The sequence below is a fragment of the Trichechus manatus genome, unplaced genomic scaffold (genome assembly GCF_000243295.1).
Source record: "Trichechus manatus latirostris isolate Lorelei unplaced genomic scaffold, TriManLat1.0 scaffold00268, whole genome shotgun sequence".
NCBI classification, from domain to species: domain Eukaryota; kingdom Metazoa; phylum Chordata; class Mammalia; order Sirenia; family Trichechidae; genus Trichechus; species Trichechus manatus.
Window position 1 is genome coordinate 770714 of NW_004444204.1, and position 17448 is coordinate 788161.

The window sequence follows — 17448 nt, forward strand, 5'->3', positions numbered from 1 at the left end:
GTTCTTTATCTTTTCATTTGATGTTTTAGGGTTTCAGGATTGTTGTATTCTCTGTTTGGCTTAGTTTTTCGGATGTTTGCTGTGGAGGGACGGCGTGGTGCTTCTGCCTAGAGCGCCATTTTGCCGGAACTCTTCGTATGCCTCTGGTTTTTAACCTAACTCTGAGCAGCCATTTTTTTTTTTCTTTAAGCTTCCTCTAACACACAGTTAAGAGCAAAAACCTAAGTGTACAACTTGATGAAGTTTTAAATTCACTTATCTAACCACCACCCAGATCAAAGTAGAGAATATTACCAGCACCCAGAAGCCGCCTTCTTGCTCCTGCCCAGTCACCACCTACTCCAATGAAAGATAAATTCACTATCCTGAATTCTATTACCATAGATTCGTTTTGCCTGGTTTTAAGCTTTATATAAATGAAATCATACAGAATGTGCTTTTTTATGTCTGGATTGTGTTGCTCAGCATTGTATTTATGAAATTCATCCGTGTTGTGTGTAGCAGATGTGCTTTCTTTTTCTTCTTTGTGTAGTAGTTTCTTTTATGCATATACCACAATTTATCCATTTGTTATGGATTGAATTGTGTCCCCCCAAAATATGTGTTGTAAATCCTAATGCCTTTACCCATGGTTATAATCCCCTTTGGGAATGGGTCTTCTTTTTTATGTTCATGAGGCAGTATTAGTGTAGAGTATGTCTTAAATCAATCTCTTTTAAGATATAAAAGAGCAGACTGAGCAAGAATTAAATAAGCATAGATGGGGAATAGATGCCAAGCCACACAATCACCAAGGAATAGAAGCTGAAAAGAGACAAGGACTTTCCCCCAGAGCCTACAGAGAGAGAACGCCTTCCCCTAGAGCCAGTACTCTGAATTTGGACTTCTAGCCTTCTAAAATAAATTCTGTTTGTTAAATCAACCCACTTGTGGTATTTTTGTTACAGCAGCACTAGATAACTAAGACACCATTTTACTGTTGATAGATGTTTAGACTTTTCAGTTAGAGGCTATCATGAGTAAAACTTCCGTGAACATTCCTGCACATGTCTTTTGCTGCACATATGCATTCATTTCTGTAAGGTAGTCCTGGTGGTGCAATGATCAAAGCGTTTGACTGCTAATCAAAAAGTTGACAGTTCGAACCCACCAGCCATTCCTCGGGAGAAAGATGTGGCAGACTGCTTCCGTAAAGATTTATAGCCTTGGAAACCCTATGGGACAGTTCTACTCTGTCCTATAGGGTAGCTGTGAGTTGGAATCGACTTGACGGCAGTGGGTTGGTTGGTTTGTTTTGTTTTTAATATACCAAAAAATAGAATTTTTGGGTTATAGGGTATGTGGGTGCTCATTAACAGACGTATTTGTTTTATACTTCTAGATAATCATTTTTTTTATTTTGCTTCATTTATAGTTTGTCTGAGAATACAGATCAACCCACAGAACAAAGCGGATTTCCAAGGCATCTCCCCAGAGCGAGCCTTTGCTGATTTTCTCTTTGCCAGCACCATCTTGCACCTTGTTGTGATGAACTTCGTTGGCTGAAACGTTCCCATTTACTCAATGGAGGAGTAGGAGACAAGAAGAATGTAAGCGATGATCATAGCCCTTGTCCCATAATGTTGATTTTAGGAAGAGAAATTGGATGGAGCTGGTTTTGATCGTGGTTGGCAAGGTTCTCATATTGCTGATAAGATGTCTGCAGAATTTTCTAATGGTCTGTAAAATATGCATTAATATCATGATTCATCAGTGCAGCTCCTCTTGGTCATTGCTTTCTCTTCTCACTTCTCTGAAGATGATTAAGATAACAGAAAATGAGTGTTTGCCAGTAGCTAACATATTAATTTCTACACCAATAACTCCATGAAAACATCTCAAGAGATTTGGTCGAGAAATACATTGTAGGTTTTTCCTTTAGATTTGCTTTATCGTAGTTTCTGGTTTTGCTCTCAGATGACTTTAAATGCTGGGCCATTGTCCCCATAGTACAAAGCACAGAGCTCACATCTGCTAGATATCAGTATATGTTGAATGAATGACCATGGACATTTGCTAATACATCTCCTAAAGAAGAAATAAACTGGGAAAATTGGATTTAACGTGAGAGAAGACTTTAAATTACAGGGAAGAAAGCCGTTTGTTTCGTATTTATCTAGCTTTCCCCCCTTTTTAGCAGTAGAGTTCTTTTTTCTCCAGACAAGATCTTATACAGAATGTCAGTGTGTAAAACAGAAGTGGAGCTGGTGTTTTGACTGACAGAAGTTGCCAGGCTTCCCCTGCTTGGCCTCCTCTTCATGTGTGCTGCACCCTCCCCTCCATCCACCCTGCCTGCACCCCCAAGGAGCCTGTGAGGAACCTACATAGAACCTGAAAGCTCTGAGACATAAATGGGTATTTTCAGACTCTATATTAACACTCTTAATTTACATATGAGAAAAAAGGCCCAGGAAGATCCAGTGACCTTCCTGGGCCACATGGCTAAGCGGTTGCGGAGTGGTGTCTGAGCCCAGTGGTGCTCTTAGCCCAGTGTTTCTTACAGTGCCCATGCAGCTTACCAGTCAGTGAATTTACTCTTTCCTGGTCTTTGCATTACTGAATTTAGTGTTGATGTTACTGGGTGAGAGAAAGGAAATGAGCGCTATAGGAAATGTCATCCTATTCAGGGAAGACTGTCTTAGGACCAGCCTTTCTGTTACTACCAGGAAAGCTGTTATTTTTGTATTAATGAGCAGATACCTTTACCACAGGGGTTAGAGCAACCCATCTGTAAGGTGTATGCATTAATGTGACACTGACTGTACTTGCACGAATTAATCAATTCCTTATAATGTTATATGAATCCCTTCCAATATTGATATTGTCTCAAAAACTGCTCTGTTAGTTTGGGTAAAGTTTTGTTTTTGGTAGTGGTAAGTTGACAGAGGTGGTTTATTTCAGTGAAAAAGTTTGACAGCTACTTTATACTATGCTAATTCAGTTTAACTCCTTGGAGACCTGATCAAGATTTTAGTTTGTCTATCTGTCCTCCCTCCCTCTTTCCTTTCCTTTCTTTCTTTCTTTTGTACTTTGAAGTGGTTTTTAATGGACCAGTCAGTGTTCTTACTGGGAATACAAAGAAAAGCTGTGGCTCTGGTCTTCAAGAAATGAACAGTCTAGTAGGAAAGACAGACGTGTACACATAAAAGTGAAAATGCAGCATAGTTAGAACCACACTAAAGATCTGCACAAAACACTGAGTCCAGAGGAGGGAGTGGCTGTAACGTCTGGTGCTGAGACACGGGCAGCAGACAGACATCTGACCAACGGAAACTCCTTGTGTGCAGCTAGGGAACTACCTGCTGCCATTAGCCTTCTTTTCATACCCTTGCAAATACCATGAGTAACTCTTGGGCTCTCTGATAGTAACTCTGCTGGAAAGGTCATATATCTTCTGATTGCCTTACTGTAGATTTCTCAAGTTACCTTTTTTCCCCAGATGAGTCATGGTGTGTACTTAGGAGGAGGACAGAGCAAACATTTCAAGGATGTTTCCTAGGCTCAGGGAGATACCAAATCATGGAAAATTATTTCCCAGGACTGTCGTGATTGGAGGAGAAATCTGCTGCGGGGAGCTTAGTATTTCAAAATTATGATATAAACAGAGACAAAAAAGCAGGCTCAGCAGAAACTGCATACTGCAGACCTTATTAACAGCCCTGGGCCACCTGTTCAGCTGGGAATTATGGGCCCAAGGTATAGCAAAATCTTCCAGTCCCAGATTGCAGTGTTAAATCATTGTATAGAGAGTATGTTCATAGAAAAATCCTTCTCTCTGGGTGATTCCCAGAGGATTTTTCACAGAGATCCTTCACTTGACATACACTACACTGTCCCACTCTAAATTTTTAAACATGTATTTGCCCTCTTTATGTGCTTCTAACTCATCTATATGTGCAGTGTGCCAAAACACTTAAAATAATTTCCGAGTGAGTTCTCAATATTTATACCAACTGAGAAGGTGGAACAAAACAGATTGAACATTCTCTATACTTGCCAAGTAAGTTGAGAGGTGGGTATAAAAAGAATAAACATTTCTAGTGTTCTGATTTTGCATAAATTTGGGGTAACCTTTAAAACCAGCAGCTACTCGGAAAAAGGCAGATCAAAAGAAAGTGGCATTGAGTTAAAAAAATAAACATTTCCAAGGAGAAGTAGGGAAATTAATATATACTGAGTGTTCACTGCATGCCATGCTTCTCGTTCGGTATCTCATTTTATTTTCAGAATAACCTCAGGCTTGCTAGTCCCATTTTGCAGATGAAGATCTGAGGTTCCAAGAGTGTTGCCAGAAATCTGAAAACCAGTAAGGCTGATAATCCAGTCTGACTTCAAAAATCAATTTTTTGTATCCCATTTTTGCTAAGGGTAGTTCACTATATGAACACAAAAACCAGACCCATTGCTGTCCAGTCGATTCCGACTCATAGTGACCCTATAGGACAGACTAGAACTGCCCCATAGGGTTTCTAAGGCTGTAAATCTTTACGGCAGCGGACTGCCATGTCTTTCTCCCGTGGAGTGAGTGGTGGGTTCAAACCACCGACCTTTTGCTTAACAGCCAAGTGCTTAACCACTATGCCACCAGGGCTCCTCTGTTCACAGTATAGTATTTGTCAATTGCAGAGTTAAAGAAATTATTTAAAAAGATACTGCAGGTATTTTATCATTGTCTTCTCCCTTATTTCTCTCTTTTCTTAGCTTTTAGTGTAACATTTTTAAAAATACAGAAAAGTACAGAGAATCATATAGCAAACACCCATGTATCCACCACCTGGAATGAATAGATTTTAAATAGATTAAACATTTTGTATTCTGCTGAAGTTCCCTTTGAATCTTTCTCCAGTCCCAGTTCCCTCCCTCTCCTGTAAGATTTGAACTTCATGGCAATTTGTCCAGCTAGGACTAATGTAAAACTTATATCTATTAATACAGCTTTTTCCAAACTTGAGGCTTCTGTCTCCTGAAAACATATGTGAAGACAGCAGTTTGAGAAACCCTGTGGTAAAAGTTAACTATTCAGTCACTTGACAACACTAGTTATAGGCTATCCGCGTGATCCAGAATATGCTCACATTTTTTATAGATGATCATAAAAGTGAAAATTCAAAAGTAAAAAATGCTCCTAGTGAACTTCTAAGCCCCATGAATCTTTGCACACTTTCAGTGATAGTCAGTGTTTGACACTTAGCTGACAGTAAATCTTTTTTGCATGATAGAGAAGCTCAGTAGATTTTAATGTTTAAAAATTCGCATGCTTTCTGTCATTATTTCCTTTTTTGTTTTTCTATGTTTCTTTGTGAAATTCTTTAAAAAAAAATGTCAGCCTATCTCAGGTTTCTGAAGGAATATGAGGACAAGAGGACATATCTACCTTGGGTCTTAGTTTGGGAAGCGGAGTTCCTGATAACTTGGGCCCTGGGGTAGAGGGAGAGGTGAAACTGGTATACAGGGACAAACCCAGGCCTGGGAGATTGTCAAATGCTTGTGCTAAAACCTTTTGTGTTGCTTTGTTTTCACAGTGGAGGCCATTCTCCCACAGGTCTTTAAAAATTCATAACGTTTCAACCTGGCAGGAGCAAAGGTCCTACAGGGCTGGGCAGACAGGTAGTACTGTTTACAAATAGGCAATTGCTGTTGGTTTTTCAAATTCATCAGTAACGTATAATCTAGACAGTTACTCTGGAAGGGAATCTAAATGTTGTTCTTTAGGATCTACTGCCACCTATCGGATTGTACGTTTTATACCGGGAGAATGTTATTAGAGAAGTTCAGTTTGGGGGAAGAAACCTCAGATATCTCTATGATAAAACCTGGTTACTTTCCAGTCACAGGAGGGCAGCAGAGGTCCAAGTGGAGTTAGCTGCCGGGGCTCGGGGGGTTTACATTCTGGCCAGAAGTGGGCAGTGTCGAGTTAGGAACAAAAGGGACCCTAGGTTTTTGTTATTTAGCGAAGACCACACGCGTGTAGACGGCCAGATTTCCCCTTTGTTTGCCTTTTTATCAGTTCAAGAGTTTCCTCTCTAGCCCTTAGTTTGCTCTCTACAATGTCCTCCCACGGGCGATAATCTTTCATTTTTCTTTAAACTACTTTTTATTTCATTTTCTTTATGATGTTTCTTATATTAATTAGGTCCAGCCACCAAATAAGTTCTCAAAAGGGAAACTATTTTAAACTGGTAGAAAGTCTTTTGAGCTAGGCGCAGCAAAACTTTTTCTCAACTCATTTTTCCCTGGTTGGAGAGTGAGATTCTTTATCTGTTATTCCTAGAACCTTGAATCGCTTATTCTGTTTACTAAAAAACACACATTGATGATTCTCTAATTGGTGACTGAACTCTGTTTTGTATTTGGTCCATTTAAGGCTATCAAAAAAAAAAGAATATCAGAGGGATTTGTGTTTATCTCTGCTTTATTGTCTCTGTCCTTCCAGCTTGGATGACACTTATTCCAAATCATCCCCGACCCCCAGGTTGCACAGCAGCCTCTTCTCTGCCCCCATGGTCCACTATGCATTCCTCTACAGTTGCACTTAGCACAGTGTTAGGAAACTCTTCATTCACTTTTCTGTCTCTCTAATGGGCTCTTAAATTCTCAGGGTTTAGCACAGGGCTAACAGTCACAGTGCATGTTTGTTGAATGAGTGTATGAATGAATAAATCATATTCACCTGCAAGAAAATTGGCTGTATCATTAGATGCTTGATAAACAGAGCCGTCAGTTGCTTGGAAGCTGAGACGTGGAAAATGTGGTGGTAGAAGCCAAGGACAAGATTAATACGAGAGGCTTGTGGGTGGGGAGGAACACAAGAAGAGATGTCAGAAGACCCTCATTGTAGACCCTGCTCCGTTGTTATCTAGTTGAACAGACAAATACATTTGTCTGTGAACCTCAGTTTCCCTGTCTGCACAGTGAGGGGATTGGCCTGGATGTTCATCAAAGTCCCTTGCAGCTGTTGAAGCCTCTGATTAATATAATAACCAATATCATACCTGATGGTTCCCATTGTGCTGGAGGAGGATTGTGCTGTCTGCGTGGATTCTCAGTTTGGCTTTGCTTTATTATTCTTTTTCCAATTTTTGCTTTTTATCCATATTTCCCTATGTTTACTATCTATTCACAGAAGGTGGAAAGTTAAGGTGTGAGGGTTTATTACAAAATGCACAATATCTGTATAAGGTCTTTTATAATATTAAACACTGTTTGCAAATGTTTTACTATTTTCAGATTACCAGGCTTGCAGGATTCACATATATTCCATGTCTCCTTTTACATACATTATCATGTGATCCTCAGGACTCACCCTGTGGTGTAGGTAGACAAACAGTAGTGTTCCCATTTTACATGTGAGATAATTAAACCTTGGTGAAATTGAAGTTGACTGGTCCAGGCCCTGGAACTAATAAGTGGCTGATTGGGAACATGAATTCAGGCATTTAGACGCCAAACTCTTGTATTCCTCCCTGTATATCATGTTCATAGGCTTTTGAAAGATGTATGTATACATCTTCCTGTTAGAAGATTTTCATTACAAATAATAAACTTGCTTCTCTTTTTTAAATGGAAAAATTAGAAGATGTTGATAAAAAAGGATGAAGACAGGCTGCTTAAAATGTTTTTGCTAAGTCATTTGTCCCTAGTATGGTCCAGGGGAAGTGGAGGAGAATATAGACCAGGGACCTGACGTTACCTGGTGAGGGTGACTCTGGACCAATGCTTTTCAGTAGAATTTCCTGCAATGTGGAGATGGTGTGGATCTGCACATTATAGCAGCCACTAGCCGTATGTGGTTATTGACCTTTTGAGATGTAGCTAATGTGACTGAGAAACTGAATTTTTAATTTAATTTAAAATAAGTTTAAATAGTCACACCTCACTTGTGGCTGCCATATAGGACAGCTGCTCCAGACAAATGTGTCAAATCCTCAGGTTATAGTTTCCTCATCTGTAAAATGAGAGGAGTGGACTAGCTGATCTCTAAAGCTCCTTTAATTTTTAGCAATATACGATCCGTGACTTCTAATATTGTAGTGAATCAAATTGAGTTCTGAACCTAGAATTTCTGCAGAATGGTCTTTGATTCATATTTTCACTGATTTTGGTTTTAATTGGGTGACTGGGAGCCAGGATGAGATGGATTTGAAGGAAAATCAGTATTCGAGCATATCTGCCCAGTGCCTGTGTCTGAATAGAGATGGCACTGAGAAGAATACAGATTCCACACAGAAATGATCCTGTCTGGCATTATCTTTTGTATCTATACAGAGAGTAATTATTTTTAACAGTTCGTTGTGTTGTACCTTGCTTTCTTTTAAGATGATTAGAACAGACTGATCAGATGGCACTGTCTTTTTCTGCATGGGTGACATAGACTGAAAGCCATGGTAACTTTTCTCGGTAGGTGTCTTCCATTTTGCATGTCTCTCTATCAGGGGAGGACGTTTATTAGTTCTCAAAACTTTTATCCCCTGGTTAACGGTTGAAACCATTCTTCTGAGCAGTCGAATAGTCCCAGTCTTATCGAGCTAACATTTCAGAAAGGTTCCTAGAACCTCTGCTTTTAGAATACTTTCTGGTTAAATATATTTTTGCCTTGAAAGAAGGCAACAGATCTTTGTAAACAGGATCTTCTAGAAACTCCTGTCAAAGAAACTTATGAGTTATTTTTGGTTTCTGGATCGACTAACCTCAATATCTTAGATTTAAATGTTTTAATACTGTATCATAGAACTTTGAAACTTGAGTTTTGTACTAAACTGGTATGTATTTCTTTTTATAATTCTAAATGTGCAAAGGCTATTGTTTTCTGAATTGGCTTCATACACTAGTCCTTCCTCACTTTGGTCATAGAACTGATGTTTAGTTCATCGTCTACTGTAAGAGAGTTTGCCTTAAGAAGTTTCATGCAAGGACTAGGTGAGTTTTAGAAGGTCTGTTCTTGTTTGGTGATGTAAACACTGAACATTCTTGCTTTTTGCTCCCCTTTTTACACATTTCTCACAATTCCACTTATGCAAGAACGCTCTGCAGTTATGTAGCATTTACATAAATACCATTTTTAGTGAAATAAAAGCACTCTGGCTAGAAGTCTAAAATCTTCCTTTAAGCGCCGATGCTAGAATCTTCAGGTACCTTAAACCAGTGCACAGAGTAAGGTGGTGCCGTCTTACCTACTGGGGTTTTTCTGAAAGGTAATGTTTCCCAACCTTTTCTAGTCATGGCACACATAGAAGATTCCAGTATTTTTCTGGCACACTATGGAAAATTGGCTGCTTATGATTAGAGACAGTGGAGTCTCTAGGGCCAAAGGGATCAGTGTTCTCCATACTGGAGAACCGTGGGTAGGAAGCTCTTCTCCGAGGGGCTAGAAAGGAAACGGAAGCCTCTGTGGAGGGTAGGGATGGGGACTCCACCCCACACTTAGACCCCAGTCCCTTTCTGGCTTCAGCAGTAATGTAGCACTTCTCTCTGTGTTAATTCTGCACCTTCCTCTTGACAAAAGTAACCTTATCTTTAAATGAAAATGAAATTATTTTATTTTGGCCCTTTGTTAAATCTGGGATTGGGAATTCTTTACTTTCTCTCTTGAGTCCTTTACCCCATCCCCATGCCCCAAAACCAGAGTTCAGTGCTTTATAAGCCTTCTAGATCCAGAAAAGCTCTTCAGGCTAAACTGCAACCCCCTGACCTCAAGGAATTTATGGGCCAGGGAGGTCAGAGTGGCTTGTGCAAAGTCAGGGAGCTAATTAATGATAGAGCTGGAGTGAGAATCCATGTCTACCACCTCCTAGTTTGTTTTGCCTTAGTGTGTTTGAATTCAGTAGGAACACTCGTTTTTATGGATCCTACTCCTGTAAAATGTTCTGTGAAAAATACTTGCTTCACTTCTGGTGGTTGTAGCCTGGCTTAAATACTGTCCAGAGTTTGGCAACCCGTAACTGTCTTTGTGGGTTTAGAATTTAGATTGAAGGATTTGCTACCCTGTCTGTAGTATTGTAAGACTTTCTAAACCCTTGGATGTCTCTTCTTACCTTTCTGTTTCTTTTAGGTTCACTTTTTGATTTCCCCTGGATAAAAGCTCTTGAGATGGCAGCTTGTTGGACACATGGATTTTCTTCAGACTTGTAATTACTACCGACTCTGACTTGGTACGCAGGTGGAGATCCCAGGAGAAGTTTCCTCCCTTCCCTTCTGTGTAATGAGCAGAACAGCTTTGTAATGAGCATTTATTAACATGACCTCTGCCTTCCATTAAATGTAACCTTTTTGCCTCCTTCCAAATTAAAGAACTACATGCCACTCCTCATTATGCCTCTGGCTCTGTTTTTTGTTTTTATTGTTTGTTGGTGTCAGAATCCTTTTTTTCCTTCAATCCTTTGAGCAAAGCTCTTTAGGAGTTGGTCACTTGCAACTGTGGACCCACCTCTATATTTGCATTAAGTGTATTTGAAGTTAATGACAAAAGGCAGTGCTGACATCCTTGGAAAAATGCAGTCCCTTGTCTTCTCCCTGGAGCAGATAATCCATTACTAATCGTTCCATTGTTACAGGTGGTTCTGCTCTTATGCCACAATGCATTCCTGTAACTGCATCATTAAGTGCTTTGTTAGAAATTGGACTAAATGTGTGCTTCCATATTCACATCTGTTTCAACATGCTTTAGTGGCGAAAATTGAAATATGTATCTATAAGGCAATGTAAGCAGAGTGCAAAAAGTGGGGGTTGTTGATATGTTGATTTATAAGACACAGTATTCTCCAAAGCACCTTCACAAATATTCTCTCCTTTTATTTTTGCAGTTATCTCAGTGGTTCCAGTCCTCATTAGATAGGTGAGGGAATTGAAGTTCAGGTTTGCGACTTGCTTAAGGTCAAAGAATTCATGACAAAGCTTGGATAGACTATAGATCTGCTGGCTGAATTCTAGGCATATTTGTTTCATGCTAGCAGCCATATTTCCCTCTTGGGTGCCATATGGTTGTCTTATATAGGAAACTATATTGAGAATTTCTGTATTTAAATTTAGCTGAATACGAGATGATGAGTTGTGTTCTGGCGGTTCTCCAGACTAATTAAATAAAAATCTTTGGGGGTAGCATCTGTATTTTGTAATATAGGTGATTCCACTGTGCAGCCAAACTGAAGGAGCACTACTCTAGATCCTTGCTACTAAAAATGGAGTCTACTAACCAGTAGTATTGACATCACCTAGGAACTTTTTTGGAGCCCTGGTGGCTCAGTGGTTAAGAGCTTGGCTGCTAACCAAAAGGTCGGCAGTTCAAATCCACCAGGTGCTCCTTGGAAACCCTATTTGGCAGTTCTACTCTGTCCTACAGGGTCGATATGAGTCGGCATTGACTCACCAGCAATGGGTAGGAGCTTATTTGAAAAGGAGACTGGGCCCCACCTAGAGCTACTGAGGCAGAATCTTCATTTTAAACAAGATCCCCAGGTGATTCATGTGCATATTAAAGTTTGAGAAGCACTGATCTAGAACAGTGGTTCTCAAGTTTTGGTGATTACCACAGTTACCTGGGAACTTGGTAAAAAGATGGGGCCTCTATGTTCTTTTATTAGCTCTCTTGGTAATTTCTGATACACACCAAAGTTTGAGAACCACAGTTCTAGATCGGGAGTTGGCAGACTCTTGAATGGGCACGGCTATGTTCCAGGAAAACTTCGTGGGCTGTAGTTTGTCACTACTAAGGGATGCGAGTTCACTAAGATTGTGATTAAGCAGTTTCATTTACTCTAAAACTCATATGTCATATAGCTTTGTCAGGAGGCTTCTGAATTATTTTTAGTTTAGATTGGATAAATGGGTATTTTGAATAAGAAAAGCACCTGAAATTTGAGATCAGTGGGATGAAAACAGAATAATAGTACTTTTGTCAAGGAGGACATTACAATTTTCAGAGCCTTTAACAACAGACTTTATTTAATTTCTCAAACAATGATTTTGGGATCCATGGGGCAGATACTAAATTCCCATTTATTGGATTTAGCTACCAGCTCAGAGGTTATTTACTCAAACCAGTTACCATCAACAGGAAACAGTCATCTTTGGTGTGTCTTTTCACCATTTGCAGCAGGGCAAAAGCCCACAGACTGCTTAAATTTAATTAAGGGCTCATTACAGGCATTTAGTCTTCTGTTGTCTTGCTCAGTGGTTCTCAACTCTGGTATGTACAGAAGAATTAGCTGTGGAGCTATTCATTCAAGCCTAAAGAAATGCATTGACCCTCCCCTACTCCTTTAGTGTCTGATTGTTAGGTGTTTTTTAGCTGAAGCAGCTGCTGTAGACACATGGTAGATGAGAGGCATTGAACCAGGAGAGGTAATCTTTTCATAACATGCGTCTTCCTTTCTCTGGGCCTTTCTTGATATCCACTGGCTGTCTTATGATGATGCCTTACACACGGGTGCTCAATAAAGCATGTTGACTTGATTTTGAGTACTACAGTATAGACAGGTATATCCTAGCATTTCCTGCTACCTCTAGCTCAGCACCTCTATGGGGTGGGTTTATTTTTATTTTCTGTGCTCTTTTGTGAGGCCGGAAGCCATTTACCACAACCATTGTAGAGAGTCAATGCAGTGGCAGGAAGCCCAGCCTTGAGCACCTCCTGCCCACACATTTCCTGTCCCCTATCACATGGAAACTATCTGTGTACTCCTTTTAGCACCCTATACCTTTGGCTTCTTTGATCACATTGTTTCATCTTGGGCTTCAGAACATTTTTGTTATGATGGCAGAGGCCAGTTCTCTGCTCTTGGAGGCTCAGTACTGGCTGGTCACTATAGGCTGGGGAGCTGTGTACAAACTCAGCCTACCCTGCTGCCCTTCCAGCATGGTGGGTAACGGCTCTGGGCTCTGGAAGACTAGACTAAAGTTTGAGTGCTATGTGACTTTGATTACAGTTAATTTTTTAAAACATTAACAAATATGAACAATGGGTTTCTCAAAGGAAAGGAAGACAACACTTAGGGAACACTGAGCTTCTGTTAAGGGTGATGGAAAAATTCGGGAATGGTTAATGGTGGTAGGTGAGTGACAGAATGGACATATTTAATGTCACTGAACTGTACATGTGAAGACTGTTGAAATGGCAAATGTTTTGCACCTATATATCTACCACAATTTAAAATAAATAAATGGGTTTCTCCTGTGGGGGAAACAACCCTTCCCAGAACAAGGATCTTATGTGAGGGAATGAGACAAAAGTGGAAGGAAGCTTATGAAGGAGTAAAACCAAAAAACCCACACCCATTGCTGTCTAGTCGATTCCGACTCATAGTGAGCCTATAGGACAGAGCAGAACTGCCACATAGGGTTTCCAAGGAGCAGCTGGTGGATTCTGAACTGCTGACCCTTTCGTTAGCAGCTGAGCTCTCAACCACTGCACCAGGAGGTAAACAAACAAAAAATTTTTTTTGCTTACATTGAATTTATAGGTGGGTCCAAGCTCATGCAAAACTTCTGTCAATGGGATGGAAAAGAAAAAGTATTTTTAAACCACTAGAGAGGTGGCCTGTTGTTGAAGAAACCACTTCGCTTGATCTGGAAGAGTTGATTGAAGGTCCTGTTCTGCCACTTACTGTCTGTTGACCTTTTATGGACCTTTTGTTTTGTCTCTAAAATTTAGCAAATGATTAATTAGGCTCCTAGGCACTGTGCTAGACAGTGCATGGGGTTACAAAAGCTAAGACACAGCCTTGCTGTTTAGGAGTGAGTGAGCTAACATTACTGTCTGTCATGTGTCTGGCGTGGTATTAAGCACCCTCCTGTTATTTATGGTTCCCTCTTTTACTTATGTTTCATGAGGTAAGTGGGTGGTATTCTCATTTTCCAGATGAACAGAGACTCGAACTGCAAGTATTAGGATTTGAATCTTATTTCTGTCTGATTCCAAAGCATTTGGATTAAGCTTTGAATGAGGTGAATAATAAAGTAGTAAAGCATGGGGATAATAATACTTGACACTGACACTTGACGCTGTTGTCCCAACAAAATGTTAAGTGAAAGTACCTTGTTAATGTAACTGCTCTACCAATGTATTACTACTCTCATGGCAGTCATCAAATGCCGGGAATTGTTCACAGCTTCATGCTTTTATCCCTCAGCTGCATGTCCAGCTTTACTGGTTTTCAGCTAAAGGACTGTGGTGGTCCATGGCAGGTCATGCTCTCCCGGGAGGAGAGAGACCATTTTAGGAGGCCCTGTTCTGCCTTTCTAAACCCCCAACTATTTTTTAACTTTTTATTATTGAAATTTTCGTACTCAAAAAGTTGAGAAAATAGTATAATGAACTCCCAGACACCCAATATCCAGCTTCAACAGTTATCAGCATTTTACCCTAATCTAGTTGCAGGGTTGTAATCAATAAGAGGCATCTGCTAGGAGAGCTCATTCTGCCATTACTCCTTCATTTAGTTAATTAATATTTGAGTGCCTACTATGTGCCAGGCACTAGAGATAGAAAGATGATCTGAACAGACAGGGTGGTTTCTTTTCTGAGCCTTAAATTCTAGCGTGTAAATAGTGTCATATGTGGGGTGAAGGAAAGGAACAATCTGACGTGATAGTAAATGGGGGTGGGGAGAGGGTAACAGACACAGTGGTCAGGAAAGAGCTCTTAGGTTGACATCTGACAGCTGAGAGTCAGTCACGGGACCAGCCAGGGGGAGTGTGTCTAGATATCACCTTACTAACCATCAGTGCCATATGATTGAATAGTGGAGTTTATGTATGAGAAAGTGGAGCCCTCATGGGGCAGTAGTTAAGAGCTCGGCTGCTAACCCAAGGGTCAGCAGTTCAAATCCACCAGTCGCTCCTAGGAAACCCTATGGAGCAGTTCTACTCTGTCCTGTAGGGTCACTATGAGTTGGAATCGACTCAACAGCAACGAGTTTGGTTTGTTTTGGTATATATGGGAACAATATTGTTTCAGGAGACATCAATATCACCAAATGTTTATCAAGGGAGTGCCTCCTAAATGTACTAGCTCTGTGTTACCATTCTAATCTAATCCTGAAGTATGATCAAGTAGGTTCAATTAGAGACACAGCAGAGTATGGGACACCTGAGGCAGAATACAAGACACTGGTCCTGAGGGTCCTCAGAGACGCCAGTCGCTTGAAGCTCCCTGCTCTATGATGGCTGCACGTAGAACCACCTAGGGCAGCTGTGCCTCTACTGCTTGGTGGGAAGAGTCAGGGCATCTGAGTCCAAGTGCTGATTTGTGTCTTAGTTCACTGTGATCCTCAGCACGCCACTTCACCTCACTTGTTCGTTTGTAAAAGAGGGAGATAATACTTTTTCTGCTGCTTAGGTTTATTGTGAAGATCAAAGGAGATAATGTTTGCTTTGGTGTTGTACAGATGCAGGATATTGTTAATAAAGATTCTGGATAAGGAGGTTGGGCCATGCATGTCCCTTGGTAAATCACTGGAATAACTTGGGCCAGCAGGGAGAAGCGTGGACACCCTAAACCAAAGAAAAAACCAAACCCAATGCCACTGAGTCAATTCTAACTCACAGAGACCCCACAGGACAGAGTAGAACTGCCCCACAGGGTTTCCAGGAAGCAGCTGGTGGATTTGAACTGCCAACCCTTTGGCTAGCAGCTGAGCTCTTAACCACTGTGCCACCACAGCTCCATGGACACCCTAGAGGTAGATAAGTATAGTGTCTTTCAGTCTTCACTGGAAAGAAATATTTTTTAATGTTAACCTGGTTTCCTCCCATCATGACTGGAAGCAAAAGATAGAAACCAGTTGCTCATCACTGTCTAAACCATACTCCTTCATCTACTTAAACTCTTAAGTCCTGGCAGCATATCTTCTTACGTTTATATGCTCTTCCCCTAATATTGTTTTCTTTTTCTCTCCTTTGCTAAAAGTTATGGGGTGGTGCAGGGGAAGGGTATACAGGTGCTCTGCCCTGGTTCTCAGTGGGACTTTAGGAAGGCTTTGAAAACAGGGATGGGGGGTGGGGAAGGGTGGACTCTTCCCTGGATGCTGTTGCCTCTGGAATGGGGGCATTGCCCACAGGGCCCCTCTCTTCTCAAAGGCAGTGAAACCCCCTAGAACCATTTAGAGGTGTTCTGGTCAGAGACAGGGGTCCTGGTGAAGTAATATGGGTGCTAACCAAAAGGTCAGCAGTTTGAATCCACCAGCTGCTCCTTGGAAACCCTATGGGGGCAGTTCTACTCTGTACTATAGGGTCACTATGGGTCGGAATCGACTCGACGGCAACGGGTTTGGTTTGATTTGGTTTTTGTCCAGAGAGAAGATGGCTGCCCAGAGCAACCTGCTGGAGGTTGCTACAGAAACCTGGCTCCATGCTTTCTTTCCCTTTCCCACTTTGTTTTGGGCCAGAGAGCTCAGGAAACCTCTGAGGAGGGAGGCTCTCAGAAGGTGTGAGGGGAGGGTAAGAAGTGAGTCTGCTCAGGGGTGATGCAGTGAGGGGTGTTGGAGAGGCCCAGAGTGCTCTGGGGCCAGGAGTGTTGACTTCTGTCAGACACTTGGCCAAGCCTTGCTGGAGCCACATCTCCCCCTAGTTTCCTCTTCATCAAACTCTCCTGGAAGCTGTAGAAGGAGCAACAAAATGCATGGATTGTGTAACATAAAGCTCCTGGGGCCACAGTGATGGGAGAAGTGGCCATCCACCACGGGAAACACTGACATTGGTGGGGCTAAGCTAACCTGGGTGCTGGACCACTTGGCATGGAGGTCCAGTTTGACCAAACCCAGATGATCCTGCCAGTGGGCTGGGCTGATGTACCATGATTCACCTTTCTGGGCACTATGACCAACTGCCACCTTATGTTTGCACTGTGATCTCAGTTTACTAGGCACTTTTACACTCATCATCTCTTTTGATCCTTTCAACAACATTGGGAAGTAGGTAGGCAGTTATTTTGATCTCTGTATGTTCTTCTTGTTAGTTGTTCCCCGACTCATGGTAACCCCATGCACAACAGGATCGGACTGTTGTGATCCATAATATTTTCATGGGCTAAAATTTGGAAGTAGGTATCTAGGCCATCCTTCCTAGTCTGTCTTTGTCTGGAAGCTCCACTGAACCCTGTTCAGCATCATAGCAACATGCAAGCCTCCACTGACAGACAATTGGTGGCTGCATGTGAGGTGGATTGGCCAGGAATTGAACCTGGGTCTCTTGCATGGAAGGTGAAAATTCTACCACTGAACCACCACTACCCTTTATCTCCATATGAATGATGAAAAATTGGGGCTCAGAAAAGTTAAAGCTGTATGTGAGAAGGCTAGTGGGGGGCAGTGAAAATTGCAGATAAGCACCTGGTTCTTCTGACTCCTGCCAGAGGACTCATCCCAATCATATAATAACCCTTATCATGCAATTAGGAGCCCTGGTGGCGCAGTGATT

General features: G+C 41.3%; 1 protein-coding gene across 1 annotated transcript in view; it reads left to right on the plus strand.

The window, feature by feature from the left end:
• Nucleotides 1–10269, plus strand: part of DAD1 (defender against cell death 1) — a 26727-nt gene extending 16458 nt beyond the window's left edge. The window contains exons 2-3 of the mRNA XM_004389937.2: nucleotides 1415–1589; nucleotides 10088–10269. Coding sequence (XP_004389994.1) covers nucleotides 1415–1545 — 131 coding nt within the window. The 3' untranslated portion in view covers nucleotides 1546–1589; nucleotides 10088–10269. The remainder of the gene's footprint in view (nucleotides 1–1414; nucleotides 1590–10087) is intronic.
• The last annotated feature ends 7179 nt before the right edge of the window (nucleotides 10270–17448 follow it).